Genomic DNA, 21459 nt, shown 5'->3' on the forward strand with positions numbered 1-21459 from the left:
CTGCCTGTTTATCTGTCCACCCATTTGTTTATACACCTTTATCTGTACACCTATCATGTACACCTATCATGAGAATGGATATAGCTTGGTTACTCATGACATGCCACGGGCACTTAATGGGGTTAAATACGTATACCATGGCAACCGATTGGCTCCGGTCACAATTGACCCGCAGTTAGCGCTAAATCGGTTGAAATATCATGACAACCGATAAGCTTTGGTTACATCTGTAATTTAGCCTGTCTAGAACAACTACCAATTAATGTTAAGTTTCCATTCTTCTAACTCGGTGCATGTTCGTTGTTGATTTGTTGCTAAATCGAGTAGACATGCTCCGACTTTGTTCGAACCTGTTCAATTGTTTTCTTTACCTGTGCGGTTAATGTCATGATTGACCTAAAGGCTCGGGAAATTATTTGAATTTGGACAAAACGAGCGTGAAATTATTCCCTAATTTCACGCGTCACCATTTGATTACCCATACTAACTAAACGGAGTATCTTTAACTTTAATTATTGTACTAAACATTACATTCACTACTGGCACAATCCCATAAATACACCTCTTTTACTCCCCAAAAATCTTGCATAATCATGGTTTCGCAATTTTTCCTGGGAGAAAATGCCTATGCTATTTTTTTTTTTTTTTTTTTTTGGGGGGGGGGGGGGGGTAAAAGACGTGTATGATGGGATTGGTACAAGTAGAGAATACATGCTCTTGCAAATAAAATCAGTAATTCTTTGATTGCACCTGACGTGATCAACTTGACCCGCAACACGGCGGCCATATTTGTGGAAAAAACAATTCTTGGATTTCACATGACGTCACGTCCGCCATGTTGGTGTCCCGATCCAATCCTCCGGGAATTGAAAGCTATTATTATGCTAACGTCTTCTTTTGTTTTCCTTGAAAAACATGGCTGTTCGTTTTTCGGAATTCTATTACGTTTGAGTTTCCGACGTGACTCTTTACTCGTCTGAGGCATTTTGTCTTAAATGAGAGTGGTAAAGGCGGGTCTTCATCACGTTTCACGGAAAATAACTTGAAATGACCGTTTCACATTTCACAAACAATAAAATGGCCATTTCAAGTTTCACGGGGAAAAAGAACTTTTTTACATAAAACAAATTTCCTTACGATTGTGAACAGCTACAGCCGCATCTGCCATCAAGAAACTCAACAGAACCTTTACGGTTACATTGGGAAGAGTCTCGCGACCTTCTGAAACGATTTTTGAGCTAGGCTCACGTATTAGTGAGTCATGCAATGATCCAGATGTAGTTGTTGTATCTTCCTCTGCCGAGGTATATTTACATATACAGTCTTTTGTTATAATTTCTCGAGCACCTACTCCCGCAAAATAAAAATATAAAAAAAACTAAAAACATGAAGCAAAATCACAGTTCACGGTGACTTAAATTCTCATTTCACCGCTAGTTATTCTCAAAAATCACGTTTCACGAGGAAAAAATGACTTTGCACATTTCACATTTCACGGAAAATAAAAAAAGGACATCACAGTTCACGAAAAAACCCTTCACCACCCTCTCAAATTATCTGCAAGTCCAACTGTCCTTGAGCCTGCATTTTTAGACCGAGATCTTAAGTTTGTTTGACAGGTAGTTTTTTCATCAATCAATCAGGTAGTCTTTTCATTAATATTCATAATAAGAATTCTTGGAAATGAACCTCGAAGTGAGGAGACAAAAAAAGGTCAGCACGAAGAGTGAATACCGAAAAAAATTATCGTTGTTGTTTGATTCAACGAGTTTGTCAACTTAAAGACTGTTCAACATTTCTAAAGTAAGCTGCAAACATGACACAGCCAGTTCAAGAGAAACTGAAGTTTGAGATTTTAACTTTTCGGCTGGAGAAACGAAAACGTCATTATTTAAGTCCTTAGGGTGTAGGATTTCTTTCAAATAACCTTATAGTTCTTCAAGTAACATGATAGGGGAGCTTCTTATTTTTACAATGCACGTGAAAGTAACAAAGACTAAAGACTGAAGAGAAAATTCTTCACAACGTGAAGCTCGTGAAGTGAAACTCGAACTTGAGTTTATTAATGGTCCATTCTTGAAATTTAGGAAAAACTAGACGCATATATCTGCGTGCACTCGGGCTTCCCAGATATCCTGGGTCGTCAAATGAAAAAGAAAGAAAACGAAAAACAGGAGAGATGCGGCTACTAGATTATTATTTATTATTTAGGTTATAAAAGTGATTGCAATGATTCTCCATTTAAAGGGCAGGGCTCCATTTTCTCAGGGCTCCATTTAAACTAGCTTTGCTAAATTGGATGCCCCTGGATAAATATTGAATTAAAAAAGAATGTTCACTCATACATGTTTGCTCGTAAAGTGATCTCTCATAAAGTTCGTGGACCGACTCGTTCCGAAAACGCTGGACATCTTTTAGTGTGGATCAACCGCGAACGGCGTGTGCATTAGAGCGGATTAGACATATTACAATATTCGTGTTAACTTTCAACGACGCCATTTTCGTTCAACGCCTCGTAGGCTCTCTGAAACCTCGCGTATGTGCTCTAAAAGACGAATCAGGCATTGCACAACCATGCCACGCATGCGCTTTGGTTAACTTTGCGCATGCACTTTATAAGCTTAAGTGCTTTATGACTGAATGCAAAAAAAAAAAAAATCTAAGCCGAAATTTAACCTCGGGCGTTTCCCCTGGAAAACCCTTTCAACCGGGAATATTAACACTTACGGTTCTTTGCATTGATGCATGTGTGGGGAATAAGCTGCTATGTGTAATATTTTTTGTCTGAATTAATTCTATAAAATCAGTTGAATTTCGTGAAAGGTCGACGGGGAAAGCAATCTAATTTTATTGACTTCACGATGAAGATGATTATAATGGCGTTTCTTTTATCTAAACCTCTTAAGGGCTGTTTACATTTAGAGAAGATCCTAGCGTTAATAGGAAGTTTCTAGAAGGCGAAACAACTTTTTTTAAGTTCATTTAGTCATTTCGGTCAGGATTAGTGTTAAGACGGTATTTATTTATGTTAAGTGGTGTAAATATCTATATCAGTTTTAGCCTTTGTTGCTACAAACCAAACTTCAACGCGACAAAACAATTGTTCGGCAAAAGCCGCAAAAACTCAGTTTTGGCTGTTACTTGCATGGTTTAAATCTAGACATTATCCACACAGGAATGGCTTTCTCCTCAGCGGAAAAAAGTGTGGGATAAGTTAATTTGCTTAAAAAATTATGAGTTTAAGCAGTTGTCTGAAATGACTTGCCCTACAATGTTAACTGCTGTGTATTAGTAGTTCTACCTCAAAATTAACTGAAACGAGTAAAGAAAAAGTTGCACAAAACGATTCAAGGTATTTTTTTCTCTGAATGTGGGAATATTTCTTTCGAAAAGTTGTGGTAAAACTAGTCTGAAAAAGTGAATAATTTACAAATGACCCGCAGGTTGTATCAAAAACAAAACCCCAGAAATTTCAAATCCACAGCAGTGTTGTAAATTGGATTCTTTGTAGAGAATTATCTTTTACGCGGGTGGCTTTGTGATTGTTCGATACGCGCGGGGATTTTGTTTACCGATCAATTTTCTTACGTTTTTTGTTATTCCCCGTTCACACCTAATTATCCGTTTTTCATTTGAAAACGCAACTTTTTCTTTACGGATACGACTTCCGTCCACACGAATCCGATGAAATCGATCACTGAAAACGGAACTTTTTGAAAACGCTCTTTTCGCGAGTACGTGTGGACGGACGAAAACGGAACTTTTCAAAAACGTTGACGTCACACTGTCAATATTGTCACACGCATATTGTAAACTTATTCAAGATGGCGGACAGGCGCCTCACTTTCTTGTCTTCAATACTTGGGCTTATTTCAAACCTAATTGTATGCCTGTTTTCCAAGCAAATTTAGCTTTGTTGTTTCTTCAAGCTGACTATTCCAAAAGGCGGCAGAACATTATTAGGTACTTTCACTACGTGTGTCAAGAGGAGGAAGGTTGAAACGACATGTGGTTGCCAGCCAAGACCTCGACAATTTTGGGTTAGAACTGAAAGTACTAGCGCTTGGTGGGACAACTTTCTAGCCCAAATAGTTACCATAAAAAAACGAATACTCATGCGTTAAGCATGCGTAGTCGGGTTGTCCTCAAAAAGTTGTCGTTTTCAAATCGATTTATCGTATACGTGTGGACGGGCGAAAACGATGCGAAACACGGCACGTGCACGCTGCATTGTATCCAGGAGCTATACTCTACGAGGCTTATTGCGTCGAAATAGACGTGAGTAGTCTCTATAATCACATTTACGAATGTGATAAATAGTTGACAAAAATGGTAGCTCGTGAACAATACAAGTAGTAAGCTGTTGAAATGAATAATCAGTTCTCTTGTCCCTTTTAGTAATTTTAAAAATAGAAGGAAAGAGGTTAGATGGAAGTGACGGAGAGAGTCTGTAACATCTGCTTACGAGAAAACATGGTTCAAAGAAAGAGGTCTCAGATCTGTGTCTGTCTGCCTGTACGCCTTTGCGCTCGTCTATTTCTCGTCTGGGAGTCTCCGGTATTCGCTCAAAGAGTCTTAACATCTCGAGGTGTTATCATTGCAGCCGTCGTGAACTTTTCGTTTGCAGCAGGATTGCAAGTTCGAGCTCCGAGCATGCGCACTAGTTTTTTTAGGTCGAAAATTTATAACTCCTTCTAAGTGCAGTCTTAAGGTTTCTAAAGGGAGATGTATTTAGTTGTCCCAATCATATCTTAAGTTATTGCGCAAACTGGGCTTTCAATGTTAAAAATGCGCATTAATGGCAAGTATGTAAATGTAAAGCGAACAAGGCCCTTGTGATGCCACTATCGATCAAATCAAGCTAAAATGAATCAATATTACGGAGTCAACCCAGAGCTCTTTTTTCTTCTGTGTTGAGGGAGAGAAGAGCTCTGGGGAACCCTGAAACAAAGTGTCTTTTAATTGGTTTTCGTGAAAAACAATCAAAAGTGTCTCTGATTGGTGCATTCGTGTTAGCACGAGGAGTGAGCAGGCGCCGTAAGGTTCTATTAGCCAATAGGCTAAGCATCAAAAGAACAGAGTCGAGCTTCAGGGGAATAATTAGCATTTTGAAGGATTACGTTTTTGCAATCGTTTGCCGTGTAGCACTTACATTTGAACAGACTTAACTGATTAGAGTATAATGTGAAGTGCTAGTTTTCAACCTCATATGAACCATGTGAGCGTTAGCCCTACTAATGGAAATGGGCCCACACAAGGACAGAGAAAAACTCTGACCAGGGTGGGAATTGAACTTACGACCTTCGGGTTAGATCACCGCTGCTCTACCGACTGAGCTACAAGATCAGACGGGAGCAGGCCGTGGGAACTGAAGATGTTCAAAACAAATGGAAAATGCAAATTATTTCCCTGAACCTCGATTCTGTTCTTTCGTTGCTGCACAATTCGAAACTAGCCTATTTTTGGCTATAAGAACCCCCCGCAGCATGTTCTCCTTCATAGAGTTTCCACGGGGAAATGCGGCCTTGGCACAGCCTCGGGTCATGCGCAGAGATAAGATCCGAAGCTCTGGTGACGATACTGATGCTAGTACTTATTTTTCGCGGTCCATATTCCGTGGAGAAGGGAAAATGCATACAGAAACGAAGCCGTTCCGTTCTCATACCTTTAAAAAATAAATTCGGAAGTCATAAGAATGACCTTGAAAGGCATCCAGAACTCAGAAAACTAACTTAAGCATGGGAATATTTCGTTCGAATCCGAGTCTCAAACTTCATATTAAGCGATGTGAGATAATCGGTTGAGATAAATCGACGCCATTGGCAAGCAATCCCAGGGCCGGAGAATCATAAATGACCAGAAGAGTCAGTCTATCGACCCTATTTAGAAGACATATTCACCCCAGCTTTTTTTTTTTTTTAAATAAACTCACATAGTAAAATCCCATGTTCCATGTAACTGATCCTCACCAAACATACAACAATCTTCGGTGGATTGGAAATAGTGTTTGAACCGGTTTGTTCGAAGTAGGATCAGCACTGAACACTGAAGGGGCAAATTAAATACCTTGGCACGTACCCGGCTTTGGTTGCACTTGACCTGAGATTAACGCTAAACTGGACCAAAAGAGACGTAGGGACCGATCAACGATTAGCCCTAAGCCGTTTCAAATAACATGGCAACCGGTAGACTTCGGTTAAACATTATCGCGATTAACGCTGAGGGGAGTTTGATACCATGGCAACCGACAGGCCTTTGTTCACACTTACTTGGAAACTAACCCGGCTTGCTTAGAACAACTGCTAGTAATAATGTGAAACCTCTTGTTTTCTGGCTCGGGTCATGTTCTTTGCTGAATCTGAGAGACTTACACGTAGGCTTTGTGCAAAACCTTTTCAATTATCTTCTTACTATTGGCGGTTACTAAATATCCAAATGCATTCACATTATTAATATTGATGATAAGAAAAGTTAAACTACCTGCTTAACAAATTAAACATTGCTGTCAAAAAGTGTAGAGTTTATGACACTTGGACTGAAGACGATTCAATTATGCACAAGGCGCGGGTGTTCATTGAAGGCCAGGTCGAAGAGGACGGAAAGGAATCTTTCGAGTGAGTTTTATGTGTGTAATTTGTGTCTATATTAATTAAAACGGAGGATCTCTAACTGTTAAATATCGTTGTTGATATTTCGTACTAAATCTTAAACACAAACACAAATGTATATGTTATAGAGTGAATGCTAGTAGAGTTGTCCATTCAAAGTTATAATTCAACCACATACAAATGTTACAAGAAAGTTACAAAACTTTCTCGAATGTGAGTGCATGAGTACCTCTCAAAATTGACGTCAAAACGAATAATTTCCAATTTAATGCAAGCTCCTAATTTTGTGTCGATGAACACCTCGGTATTTTCTCATTTTCCATTTTCTTTGTCTGCAAAAATCTTATTCAATGTTTTTTCTTTAGTTCCTTTTCGCTTATAACATTCAGCCAAATACACTTAAACAAAGAAAAGATTTTTCGGGGGCGTACAAAATTCTTAACAGACCATGCGGTAAAAATGGGACCCTAATGCTAAATTATTCAACAATGACCCGCCGAATGTATGTGTAACCAACCTGAGAACCGTCAACGGTGGATAAAATTGAGTAAATTAGATTAATAAAAGGCATTAACTCCAGTTCGATACCAGTAACTCCTTTGTTTTTAGATACTGGTATAAATTGTCGGAGCGTAAACTCTCTTCTGTTTTATTTCTTATTGTTTATGTCAACTTAAATATAAACTTTATCCCTTAAGGTGTTTCTTAAGCGATTGACGTAAACCAGCTAACGATAAAAGAAAATTTTATAAGTACGACATTAAACCCTCAAAGCTAACCAAAAGTTGACAACAATCTGTGCAAGGCGTTAATATTTTAGAAAACTTTGTAACTTCAAACTTCAAAGAAGGTCAAAATATAAGAAAACTCCGAGTTTGTTCTCTTTCAATGCTTTTTCTGACAATCATTACCATGAGCTATCATTGAATGAGCCACTGTAATTTAAAAGAATATTATTAATTTCAACAAGATTCACAAGTTTTTCACACTGTGATGATACACATTTTTTTTTTAGACCATCAGGGTGTTTTTCATTTATTTTTTCAAATTTTCAAAGGGTTAAATTTAGTCAAATTTTAAGCATGTCTTATTGTTTATCTTGAAGTAACGAACGTTACCACGAAAGTGAGAATTCCTATCTAGTTTTCATTAGAGCTGTTAGCCAACAAAATATCCCGAGACTTTTTGACACATTGGCATAGTGATTAATAGTCAAACTTCTAAAAGAGAATAACTTCAGCATGATGTATAATTCTTGTTTGTCCAGCATTTTGCTGGTTATTAATATTATAACAGGAACTTAGGAAATGCAGTCATAAGACCTAGCCCATTGACTTTGTTGAGTTTATTTAACAAGGCGTTTTCTTCCAAAGCGCTTGTATAATTGCTAATTCGATCGCACTGGAATAAATTGAGGAATCTTGGTTCATCTTGCACAGTAAATTCTTAAAACACTTTTATCCTCTCCCAACAAAACCCGGATACATCCTTCTTTCTGCGTTAATCTAGTGATAGTTCAGAGTTTTGGATGCAAGGGGGAAGTTTGCGCCGGAGCACATGTACAAAAGAAGAGTAGTTTGTGCGCCTAGAACGTAACAGCTCTTGCATATAAATCGTTGACTTCGAACTTCGAAAGAAAATCTGGATAACGCCGTACAAAACGCACACTTTAATACGTGAACCACTTGTTTCACTAAAACTGCAAACGTATTTCGTTTCAAGAAGAAAGAAAAAGAAAAAATCGAGTTTGCTCAAATGGTTTAATAAAAATGTGCACAGGCTTGTGCAAATCATTAAACTATGCTATCGTTTTAAAAAGAATACCTGTAGCTTGAGAACCGAATGGTTGTGCTGGTAGTTGTCACAATTTCACACAAGTGCCATTCATCGGGGCATAAAATACTCCAGGGGTCAGGGAGTTCTTAGCTGCCAGTGAGTGGCGAGAGATCGTGTATTTGGGACGAGATATATACAGAAGCAGCTAATTTCTGCTTAGTACAAACTGGAAAAATGACTGCAACTCAGCGAAAGATGTCACGTTATGCCTTCTAGATCGATAGAAATTCCTTATTGCGCTAGAACCCTTCATGAAAGTAAACAGTCTTGAAAGATATAGCTTCAGTACAACAATTCGATGATTCAGTGTCCAAATCTTCGAATAATTACATTCTTTTTGTAAGTAGGAATATCAGTCTTGCTTTCAGGAACTTTAATTATCAAAATAACAAAGTTAGAGTAGAATTTAAAAACTCTTTCTACATCCTTGTATTCAAACTTCATGCGCTAGCTTTTTTTTTCTCAGATCAATTTCAGGAATTGACCATCGGTAAACTCAAAATGTAATTTTCAAGAAGTTGAAGACAGTCCTTCGCTGCTAAAGAGTTTTCTAGTCCCTTTTGTCTCCCTTATTTTCGCAAAATAAAAGGCATTCGTGTGTGTTGTAAAAATGAAAAAAAACTAAACGTCATAATTGTGTAGCACCCGCTATGCTAAAAGCTAAGAATTGTTTCAACAAAAAAATACACCCTAAGGAGTTAAACAAAGACGTTTTTCTCTGCCAAGCAAAAAGCAAGATTTAGTCTCTCTGTATCCCGACCACTTTGGTATAGTTGGTGTTTAATTTGACAAAACTAAACAGTTTAGAAGTTAAAAAACTCATAAAGCCAAACAACAAAAGTAAAAAAGTTCGATTTTTTTATCGGTATTCACCTGGCGTGCTAACATTGTTTTATTTTGTCACTTGGCGGTCTATACCCAAAAGAATTCTCATCATGAATATTGATAATAAGACTAGTTAAACTACCTGCTCAACAAATTAAAGATATCTGTCAAAAAGTGCGAACTCCTTGACAGTTGGTTTTGTAGATAATTTAATTATGCACAAGAAACTGCCTTGGATCGGGCATCCCGTCACATTGCAAGCTCGAAAGCAAGATAATTCCGGGATAATTTGTGAGTTTGTACTTATATTTAGTGGTGTGTATATCTACTTAGTTTTCTTGTTGATACGAACTAAACTTAAAGGCGACAAAACAATTTCCCGGCAAAAGCCACAAACTCAGTTTTGGCTGTTGCTCGCAAGGCTTAAATTTCAAATTCTTGTTTTAGATTTTAAGTGAACATTATCGAGTGCTGATTTGTTTTTCCCTGCGAAAAAAAAAAAAGGGCGACGTTTTTTCTGAACTCCGAAGTTAAAGCAGTTCTCACAAAAGACAAAGTTTGCCATACGATGCTACATTGCTGTGTAATAGTAAATCTGTTTAAGAGTAAAGGAAAAAGTAAGATCGCAGAAATTGGGCAAAGCGATTCAAAGGTATTCTGCATTAAATGTGCTTGGAAATAATTCTTTCCAAAAGTTGTGGTAAAACTAGTTTAAGATGATTAATAATTTACTAATGACCCGTAGATTGTATCATAAACAAAACCCTTGAAATTTCAAGCCCACAACGGTGCTGTAAATTAGATTCTTTGAGGAGAATTAACTTTTATGTGTGGCTTTGTGATTGTTAGATACGCGGGTTTTTTGTTTAAATAAATAATACCGAAAATCCTGGCCACATTTCAAAGAGCTCCAAACTAATTAAGTCTCCAATGCTCACAAACAAACATTGTTTATTATAATTGCTATAAAAGAAAAGAAAAAAAGTGAGTTAAAAATACGGTTATTTATTCAAAGGACTAATGATTCGTCAGGTTTTGGACTCAGTTCAAGTTGCATAAACTCGCCGTGATGTTGTCGGCAAAACTGTCCTCTTAACGCGACGCAGAATGTTTTTTTTTTTAATTTCTCGGCCTGTTGCACTGGCCATGACAAAGATGAAGATTTTCCATGTAGGTTATTACAAAAAAATGTCCTAAGGTTCTGCGTGTACTAGTAGAGTAAACAATTCGAATGAATTTGAATCTTATTCAAACAAACTTTAATTCAGATGGAAACATTGGGCCGAAAAACCATAGTTATTACGTGTTTCAGATAACTCAGTGAAGTCTTCTCAAAGCACTAGACAAGGATAGAAATTATCAAACGGTGAAAGACTTTTTGGCATTATAAAAATTTCCACGCTTTTGTGACGGTCTAAACAGGACCAAGATCGAACATTGGGTAAATTAACTCCATCCAGACAATGAAACTTGCTTTAACTGGCTGATAAATGAACCTGTTGTATGAAAACAAAAGGAGAAAGGTAGCCCAATAGTGTTTATTTTAGTCGGCAATGATAGCCTGACCAAAATGCTTTCTCCAGATAATAACGGATAATAATAATAATAATCATCATCATCATCATCATCATTATCATCATCATCATAGGAGTGGAATAGTGATTGAGGTACTTCTCTTTGACTCACTAGCATTGTGATCACATCAACTTGCAAAACGAAAACAATAATTTTTATCGAGATTTTATCATCTACCGAATACGGGTTTTTGTTGTCTCACTACCCACATTCACTTATCATACCAAAACAGGTAAAATCGCCACTGCCCTGCTTGTTTCTTGCTCTGTTTCTTGCCAGGCGTAAAAAGTGGGACAAGTGATCCATCGACCTTAAATTTATTAGAGCTCCCGTTTACAAAGCATGACGTAGGCGACATCCACTGGTCTTTCCAATAACTGTGTGGGATCATCGCAATCTCGTCACCAGAGCTCTTCTCTTTTACGCATGACTCGGGTCATGCGCAGACATAAGACCCGAAGTACTGATGACGAAAACGGGTTCGTCGGCTTACCACATGGCCTATGTTCACGTGTTGCGAGACAGTGCCTAAGGCTCACCGTTTTTGTTTTCCTTTCAATATAGCAAGGAGAGCATGAACAAGTCGTGTCCGTTAAGTGAATCAAAATATCCAGTAACCGGAGCGCTAGCCAAGAGGCCGAAGTTCTCTTTGGAAGATATCTGCATGTACTTGTATGGCCACAAGCCTGTTGAGCCTGCACTTATTGAAGACCCACTTAAATTGCTTAAACAGAGGGAGAATTGCCAAGGTAACGTGGGCATGCTGGCATGCATGCAACAGACTTTCTGTTGAAACTTACGAAACTCATACGATACGGATAGCTAAGAAGTCAGAGTTGGTACTCAAAACGACATTCGCTATTTTCTGATTCCAAGGCCAATTGTACGTATATTTTCTATTTTTTTAGGAGCGTTTTTTTTTTGAATAGGGTATCATCACGATTATTTACAACAGAAGCAGATTATTAAATAAACCAATCAACGCAAAAAGCGCAAAACGCACGAGAAAAATTCAATTTATTTTGGCTGTTGTCTGATTTGCTACAAATGTGCACTGAGACATCAACTATGTTAAAAATACGCGGAGTAGTGCAAAACACGGAAACAATCGCAAAATTGCATTTGAAATTTACTTGAGAAAGTCCAAAAGAGCCCTATCACTTGAATTTGTCTGTTGACAATTTTGTCCTGTCAGGGGTAGCCCACTACCCAGAGCCTCCATCTCCGTTAACCCTCTGAGTCAACCCTGTCCCGTGTCTTTTTTATTTTTAGAAGCACCTTCCAGGGGGCCGCGGGTTTTCGCGGGTTTTTTCCACAGTAGCCAATCACAAGAGACCTATGATCGGCCACTGATTACATCAGGTGCAGCACACCCGAAGCACGAAGGTATTTCAAAATGATGAAAAGTTCAGTTCTGAAAATAAAAAGATATGAGACAGTAGGGTTGACTCAAGGGTATAATAGGTATGGAGGCTTCAGGCAATAGGCTCCTGGTCCTGCAGTTTGGCAGCGGTTTCAACCAGAAAGCAAATCATTTTCAAAGTACTGTTGTCTTAACGCAAACTGTGACGTGAGAAACAATGCTCATAAAAACTTAATGTGGCCAATTTACGTAACCTCGACAAGTCGATGAGGTTACTGATTGACTGATTAATTGTGTATCTGAACAGATCTAAAGAAAAAGCGTTGCTCACCACGAAGTCCGTCATTGATATTCCCGGATGAGGTCAGGCTTTGCAAGTCGAGTGTGCCTGGGGCGGACTTTGGAGTGTGTGCATCTCAACCCATTCCCCCTGGAACATGGATCGGTCCGTATGAAGGCCAGGTTGTGAGGCGAGAGGAACTGCGACAAGGAGCTCACAATAGTTATATGTGGGAGGTAAGGTGATATGCCTTTCATGAAAATGGTGAATTTAGGCCATGTCAATTGTATAAACAATGCCGAGTAGCCATCAGGAACCCTCGCTATGCACCACATTCTTGAGCCAACCTTTGCGCGTATCTTTCTATTTTTAGAACCAACCCTTCAGCAGGAGACTCATATTTACATCAATTTGCACAATGTGCATACGTTGTTTTTTGCTGTTTTTGTTTTCGTTGGAAAAAACCTTATTCTGATTGGCTATTCTAAACAGTGTGTGCAGAGCCGAAGAACTCGTGGTAGTCTAAAAATATCGAAAGATACGCGCAAAAGTTGACTCAGAGCTTGTATGGGAGAGGCAAGCTCCTACTGGCAAGCTCCCGTAGCCATGCGATCAATCGACTACGTATTGGATACTAAATTGAGTGTCACAAAGACAAATCGGGTAATTACGGCCTTACATCCCAGCAGAACCAAACAGTCAAATTCGCCAATATATCGGAACGCACAATTCCTTGTTCTGATTGGTCATTTAATTCAGTAAAGATGTCTGTCAGACTTTTAGCCAATCAATAATCGAAGCAATACAAAACAAACGGACGGGATTGCGTCATTGTTAAAATAAACGATGAAATGTTGTATGAAATGGATCATATATGAACTGCGGATATGAAATCAAGTGAAGCTATGATCCTCGCAGTTGTGAACGCAATTTTTTCAATTGCGTAGAGAAGTCTGAAAAATTCACTTGATTGTTAAAATAGACGCTCAATTTAAAAAAAGAAAAGAAAGATACCAGCCTGGATACCAGCAAAGCAACACGATTCTGACGTGTTTCAGCTCCTTTGCTTTAAACAGACAAAAACCGTTTTAAAATTAAAGAAAAACAGCGGAGATAATTTTCGGTGATCGTTTTTTGTGGTTGTAAGGCCCTTGCAACACTTCTATAAAGAAAAACGGAACTGATACTGATTAACCAGGGACCGGTTACTCGTGGCCTGGTTAGCGCTAATCGTTGGTTAAGAGGTATAAAAACCTGATGGTTTCCATGGAATTTAACGCTGGTTAGCGCTAACCATGCTTCGAGCAACCCGGGCCTCGGTAATAAGGCAAACTGGAGAAAAATATAAAAAAAGAGATGTTTCGAGCCCAATATCCCTTCGAAGACCAAACATCATTTAAATATTTCTAAGAGGCTGCGCTCTCATTATTGGTAAGCATTCAACTTCAATTTCCTTTCTTTCCTTCCATGCACTCATCACGAGCACAAATGAACTGAGTGAGCTGTTGTTGTTTTTAACCCAGTTGATAACAAGTTGTAGAGTTTGATTCACTGCCTTCTTTACAAAGGCTCCTCGTGTTTGATGACGTGGCCAAACGCTATCAAACAAGCCATCAAACTAACACGGTCCGAACAGCTGAGTTCGAAAAGGATATCGGGCATCGTGGATGCGCATGACCAAAATCTGCATCGTAATACGCATGAGCGCACCAAACACGGTGAGGCCAGCTCAACGAACCAAATACCGTTCATCAAACACAAGATGTTTGATGCTGTTTGATCGAATGTTTGATGGAATTTAGATTTTAACACACACGATCAAACAACATCAAACAAGGTAGCAAAAACGACAAAAGATTTGGTCAACTTTGACCGGGGCTTAATTTTAAGTCTTGCACATAACGACTGTACGGGTGTTAAGTGAGACCAGAAACCCATAAGGGTTGAAACATGTAACGCGCGTTCACAGCTTCCAATTATTCAGTGCGAACTGATTGGTTGAATGTTTCAGAGCTAAGTACCATATTTGGAAACCACTCGCTCTTGTTATTCCAAATATGGTACTTAGCAAATTGAATATTCAGAAGCTTGTTTCCCAGCACACAAGGGGCCGTTACACGTTTCAACCCTTATGGGTTTCTGCTGAGACCCCTTATATCAATACACAACTGCCACGCTATTTTTGTTCTACCTTGGTAGATATACAAAGATGGAAAATTCAGCCACTTTATTGACGGCAGTGAAGAATTTATGTCGAGTTGGATGCGGTTTATCCAATGTGCTCGCTACAGGGAAGAACAGAATATGACCGTCTTCCAGTACTGTGGGAATATTTACTACCGGGCGTTTAGACACATTCCAGTTGGCAGAGAGCTTTTAGTGTGGTACGATGAAAAATACTCCGAGTTCCTGGATATTCCAGCATTAATGAAAGCCAAGGTGGTTAAAGGTACATAGGACTCATGATACGTTTTATGATTTTGAAAAAAAAGACAAAAAACAAAAAAGCAAAGTGACACACGCTAACACCAACCTGGTGTGGCCAACACATTAGGCATGCGCACAACTATTTCACCCGGTTTCATGATTCTATGTGATTCTATGTGACGTTCTAGCACTTATGTCCAGAAAAAATGCAGATAAAGTCCTGAGAGACAAGGATTTCGCCATACCGAGTTTTAATACGACTACACATGGAAAGCATTCTATTACATACATTGGTCATAAAATATGGAATCTACTGCTGAAAAAGGTTAGGGACCTTCCTACATCATCTTTATATAGGCAGCGTACTGGAATGCTCCACTTAAATATTGTTTCCACGTAATGTTCTGTTTATTATATAGATATGATATGTCCAGATTAAAAACAACTTGTTTTATTACATTTTCGAAATGGCGAAAAAGTGGTTACCAACCGCTAAAACGCGCATGTTGTGTAACATGAGACAAGATATGAAAGTTATGATAATGTAAAATTGTGCAATTAGAGTGTTAATGTAGTAGAGGTGAATTATATTACAGTACAAAAGTATTTTACAATGAAGGAGAAACTCGAGTTTTATTGGCTAATAGTGTTAGTTACCATGACGACATCTAGATCACATGTGAAAGAAAATGATATGTTCACTGCGCGCAGTGAAGACGTGATTTTTTCGTAAGAAGGAAAATACTAGTATTTCATCTGTATCTAAACAATAAAAACTATTTCTTCTGTCTTGTTAATTGCGCTATTTTACTTATAGAGTCAAGAGTTCAGTGGAAGCCCACAGGGATGGAAGACGATCTTTTATACGATGCCCCAAGGGATGAGGTGAAGTCAGATTTTTCGAGATTTTAGACTGTTTGATTTAAAAACATCCACAGTATGTAAGCCTGTCATGTTAGTTTTCTTTTCATTTTGTTGTTTGACAATTAACTACTTAACCAACAAATGGAATCAGTTCATTCGTAGGCAGTGTTTGACTTGCATGTTGAAATGGGTATATGGTATAATTACTTTTTTTTTTTTTTTTTTTACTGAAAATTGCAAAATATGTTGGTAACAAGCGCTGAAAATGTCAACGCGTGATATTGTCGGAGCCATTGTGCTCACTGAAGATACTATCTTGGCTCAATATAACCTTATTCTGGCACTTTCACGTTGTTTAAAGATAACGCCGGCTTGAAACTTCGTTGCTATGCTCGAGAATTTTTTTTTAGAAAAACCTTTCATCGATCGATCCTTTCTTCGGTTCCGGTCCTTCCCCGACAGGTCACGCAAAATCGTGACCAACAAAATTTAAAAGTCATTATAACAGAACAAGCCGGCAGATCCTCGCGATCCTAAATCCGGTTAGAGAAGGTTGTAACCTCCTAGACTGAAGAACTTGGGCGATTCTTAAAACGCTTCAGTAACAGTTCCATTATCGCTACGGGTTTATAACCAAACGGCTTATCACGTTAGAGAGCATAAACATGGTGACTTTTAAGAAAGAACTTGCACTTACGCGTTAGCATGCACAGCTATGTGGTATATGTTTTGTTTTAGTAATATTTTATTTTCAATGTTTTATATTTCTCCATGTGTTTTTGCTTTAACATTATGTTGTTTGTCATAATGATGTATTTACTTTTAAAAAGATATTTTTGAAAAGTGAGGTAATAAGTAACTTTTTTTGTAGTGGTAGTAGTATTGCTACTACTATATAATTATCCAGCTTAGAATATCGTTTTATCTTTAGGACTTTGATGACCCAGAGAGATCCTTGGACCCTTATGGGTTGGGCCTCAAAGATCAAGGGGAACCCCATATATGGCAATGTGGTCAATGCTCACAGACGTTTTCACAACGCGTTCTACTCCAGATGCATGTTTGTCCACAGGTAATGGAGGTTTTCTTTTAGTTCTGATATATTAAAATTTTTACAAAATCCAAATACAGCTTTTTTTCTTCTGCAGTCCCCAGATCGTCCATACCAATGCGGCCACTGTCCTTCATCGTTCACAGGCCCCTCGGAGCTGCGAGAACATGTTGTCATTCATATCAACGAGAAGCCATTCAAATGCGGATTTTGCGGGCGCTCATTCGCCGGTGCTACGACACTGAACAATCACATAAGAACGCACACGGGAGAAAAGCCATTTAAATGCGAGAAATGTCATAAAACGTTCTCGCAATCAACCCAACTAAGCAGGCATCAGAAGTCACCGGAAGAGTGCCTCAGGGATAACAACGTGGAGAGGAAATGAGCAAGAAGAATGCATTTTTTGACAATTTAAAAGTTCTTTTGTTATAACTAGCTTGAGAAAAAAACAACATCCTCTAAGTCAGCACTCGACACTAGGCTTTTAAAGATGGTGCTAGCATAATTTTTGATAGCATAATCCGTATATACTGATAAGCCTGAGACCATTTTTGCTCAATATTTTTAGCCGCATTCACAATTTAGTAACGACGGAGGGAGGGGGGAGGGAGCCCTCCCCCCTCCCCCCTTCCCCCAGGAGGCTAGCATTCTGGCAAGACATGTTGCTAGATGGTGTTGGTACCTCATTTACAGGTTTGCAAAATGGCGTCAGACATGCCGCCGGATAACTTGCCCCGAGACCATACCAGAACCAGCAAACATAGCCATAAACAGTTGCCTTAAAACTAAGAAAGCAAAGTACAATAGAAGAAGAGAATTTTTTGGACTTGTTTCGCTCATTTTGCAAAAAGGAACCATATTAAGAAAAAGTTTCATAATTTGGGCAAAAAATGGGCATTGCTAGTAGCATAATATGATACTTTTACTAGCACAATCTATAAAAGCCTACAATCGACACACATTTACCTTCAGTTATAAACTGAACTACATATCAGGACGGTAAAAATACAATGCTATCGTACTCACTGGCTCATGAGAATAGCGGATAGCGAAAAATGTTGGCGTTAATTCAGTAGGGACGCTCTAAAGTAATAAAAGTGACATAAAAAAATTCGTAGGTAAAATGCTAGCTGGTACTATGCTGAGACAAGAGTCAACTCGGCTCTACGGGCCTAGATGGCCATTAATAGAATTAGAGACTTGAACGATTGGAAATTCCAACTCTTTTTACATCTCCGATGGAAGAATGTTCCCTTAATCAGCAGTTTCCTTATTTTTTAATCTTGAAAGCCCTTGATTGTATCACTGACACTAAAAAATGGTTACCATATAGACGCGTTGTTTCGTGTATTTTAACAATAGGTAAGCCGTAACGCGCTATTTATTAGATTTATACCATGGGAGTTAACAATTTCATTTAAAATGCACACTATTAATTTTGTAACGTCCAAAGCCCAGGGACGTTTGATCAGCATAATTATGCAATTGAGGCACTGAATCAACGCACTGAATGTAGCAAACTCTGCTACTATACTACAAATGAATGTATCATCTTTTTTTAATACAGTTAATATTTTATTTTAAGCTGTAAGCTTATTAATGATGGCCGCGAAATAATGTTTTCGTCTCGTCAACAGTGAATGAGCAGTGATGACGTAGAATCAAACACAAATCTTAGGGGCGTGGCTAACTAGTACATATTGTTGCGAAAACATTAAGCGTAGGTCATTTTTGCGGTAGTATTAAGATTCATTTTTAAGTCGGTTGTTTATAACTTGTAAAATGGTTTTACGACCGTTTCTAAGACTTTCAATTGTCTAATGATTATCATAACAATTAGTGTTTTACGGATGGTGTAAACATTTGTGCTGAACCTTCTGAAGAGTTTTGAATAGATCACTTTTCTTCCATGGTTCTCTTTAAAACCAAACGCAGAACACCCAATTTCTTCAACAGAACAACCAAATCAGCGGCAACCTTCCTTTAACTTTCCAGGTCTGGTAATCGAAGTTATCACTTCCCAGATACGAAACTTGAGTTTTAGGTGGAAGAGCGCGTGTCATTCGTTCTACCAAACCGGAATTCCAGGGGCTTTGCGTTAAAACAGTAACTCATTGTTTTGGAGGAATTGCTGCTCCGGGGCGAGTTGCTCATTAAGTACTGTGAAAATCTCTCTGTTGTCTGGATTTTAACGACAGTTAGAACAAACCAATTGCTTCGAGAAACTCGGCCCCGCTGGATACATTGGTCTGGTAGTCATGTTACAGCACTGTCGAAAGGCAAAGTACAAATCTGCCCATAGCAAACAAGCTACGCCGGAGGTGTTCGTTTTACATGACGTTTTCTTGCAGCAAGGGCTGAAGCACGTCGGAAAACGACAAAGGGAATGTCACCTACATTCGAAAATCATCATCGCCATCAGCTTTTATTTCTTTAAACACAGGCATGGGTAATCTTCGGTGAAGCTAAAACAAGTTAAAAAACCGTACATAAACTTCCAAAATCGACAAAATTCCCATTTCAGCGAAAGTACGTTAAGAAAAAACAGGACAACGTATTGATTAACACCAAGAGAAAACCTAATGGTTATAAGAACTTGCATTAGTTTCTCCACGAAAGTTAGAACATATCAACCAACTTGCAAACATCTACTCAGTTCGGAAACGGGATGTTCCTTCATTCAAGGGGGAGGGGGAGGGGGAGGGGGCGAACTTTGACCATTCGTAATTGTCCGAAGAGCATTTATACCGCTTGATGAAGTACAGTATTTACGACTTACCTCTGAGTAATTTCGTTCTTTTTGCGGGTATCCATGGAAATTTCTGGAGGCCATTTCACGGGAAAGATCCCTTACACATGAAAGTTTGCTTTTCCAATTCAGCAACAAACATCTGTCTGTGAGAAAATGGCTCATATCAACGCAGTTCATTTATGACAGTTTTGGCATTCATAATCCGACTTTGCCCAAGCACTGGCAAGTAGTGGTTTAAAAAGCCCCTCGGATGTTTCGGTATTAAAAAACGCTGGCTTTCGGTGAACCTTAAGCACGGAGGACTGCATGCGAGCTGACGCGAAAGTGAACAAAGAAGAGAACACAAAAGACATTATAAGAGTAAAAATGAATCTTTCACTTTTTGCAATATCGCCTGGATGTGATTAGCGAACAAACAGGCAGTAAACTCCCTTTTAACGAGGAAAAATCCTCAAAACACTTCCGAAATCAAGCTATCAACTCGACCTCCTCCCGCGAGAGGACAAAGCCACCACAAGAACTTCAGCCACAAGGCAAATCTCTAACCAGCCAGTTACACCACAAAACGCAAATACAGATACATACCGCAAATAAAGGTTAAGCTTCTTTCCAACAAGTCGAAATTAAGATTTTCGAGCTTCCCACACAAAGAGCTGCTGCTTATGCAAATTACTGGACAAAGAAACTGCACGCGCCATTCATTAGGCACGCCCTCCATAAAAAAACGCCCCACGTGAGCGTTACGATTGGCACACTTCTTTAAAATCGTTAAATAATAGCGTCCTAAACGTGCGATAAGTATTTCACTACCTTGCAGTACAGTCTCCTTCGAACTGAGAAAAAAGGAGCTTTAGCTGTGACGGAGTCGAGGTTAACAGGTTAACGAGAACGGTAGAAAACAATATATTTAATGAACAAAACAATAGTTCTGCACAACCAGCACGTGCGGTGTGGATTTAAATACATTTCTTTTCCGCTCTCGTCCTGACAACTAGGGAGTTTAAGAAACGACGACGGCTACGGCTACGGCTTCGGCTACGACAACGCCACAAAACAATTATAATATCATTGGTTAAAAGAGCATGAATAATCGTGCTCCAGCACGGATTTTAGCAAGTATGTTGCGGTCCTCTCAGGGGCACCCAACGACAATTTTCGGAAAATATCTGTTCGGAAGACGATTTGAGATTTAGAATTTTCGGACCAATTGTTGTAAAATTTCTTGCTCGCCTGCGTGTCCTAGGATTTTCGAACATCTGAAAAATGTATAATTGGCCATTTTTAACGGATTTTTGCCCTAGAAAGGTCACCTAGAATTTTCGGGAGCTTTTTTTTCTGGCTCAAATTTTCGAAAAGGTAAGTTTTGATTCCTATAGTTTTTGGATCACCATACTTTCAGCTAGGAAATCCGAACAGATGAAAAATTTTTAGGGGATAGAAATATGCCTATATCTACCGTTTAAAAACTCTTATACGTTTAACAATGCTATGTTTAAGAGATTTTGAACTATATTCTCGTTGGGTGCCCCTGTCCTCTGCGTAACGACGACGTGAAATCATCAAATTTGAGGTTTTGACGACAACGTAAGCATGCAAGAGAGAATCTTTCATTCTCTGTTTTCACTCTGAAACCGCTCGTACCGATTTATTTTTAGGATACTTCGCCCATATTGTAGGACGTGAACGAGACTGAATAATCGCAAAAGACTTATGACCGTGTCAACTTATATTTTGAGGTGACGTTTTCGTCGACCGTCGCCGGCGTAGATCTTGATAATATTTGGGAGCTTTAGCTACTAGGGAGCTTAAGCAACGACAACGGCGACGGCAACGAGAACGTCATCTCAAAATATAAATTTGCGTGATTTTAATCGC

The 21459-nt window shown here is 38.8% G+C and overlaps 1 protein-coding gene across 2 annotated transcripts; it reads left to right on the forward strand.

The window, feature by feature from the left end:
• The first annotated feature begins 6525 nt into the window (after nt 1-6525).
• Nucleotides 6526-18842, forward strand: LOC137973372 (putative histone-lysine N-methyltransferase PRDM6). 2 transcript variants are annotated; one of them, XM_068820169.1, is made up of 7 exons: nt 6526-6614; nt 11409-11593; nt 12515-12723; nt 14687-14936; nt 15732-15799; nt 16710-16850; nt 16927-18842. In XM_068820169.1, the coding sequence occupies exons 1-7, from the start codon at nt 6553-6555 to the stop codon at nt 17215-17217; spliced, it is 1206 nt and encodes a 401-aa protein (XP_068676270.1). In that variant the 5' UTR covers nt 6526-6552; the 3' UTR covers nt 17218-18842. The 2 variants fall into 2 exon arrangements, with proteins under 2 accessions (XP_068676270.1, XP_068676271.1); XM_068820170.1 differs by lacking the exon at nt 6526-6614 and adding an exon at nt 9439-9560 and having other exon boundaries at nt 16927-18841.
• Nucleotides 18843-21459: the final 2617 nt, after the last annotated feature.

The sequence above is a fragment of the Montipora foliosa genome, chromosome 10 (genome assembly GCF_036669935.1).
Source record: "Montipora foliosa isolate CH-2021 chromosome 10, ASM3666993v2, whole genome shotgun sequence".
In the NCBI taxonomy this organism is placed as follows: domain Eukaryota; kingdom Metazoa; phylum Cnidaria; class Anthozoa; order Scleractinia; family Acroporidae; genus Montipora; species Montipora foliosa.

Excerpts from the sequence above, each read along its gene's own strand:
- LOC137973372 (XM_068820169.1), top strand. The coding sequence starts at position 6,553 with ATGCACAAGGCGCGGGTGTTCATTGAAGGCCAGGTCGAAGAGGACGGA. Across the intron at positions 6,615-11,408 it reads GACGGAAAGGAATCTTTCGA|CAAGGAGAGCATGAACAAGT; the intron begins GTGAGTTTTATG and ends CTTTCAATATAG. Across the intron at positions 16,851-16,926 it reads AGATGCATGTTTGTCCACAG|TCCCCAGATCGTCCATACCA; the intron begins GTAATGGAGGTT and ends TTTCTTCTGCAG.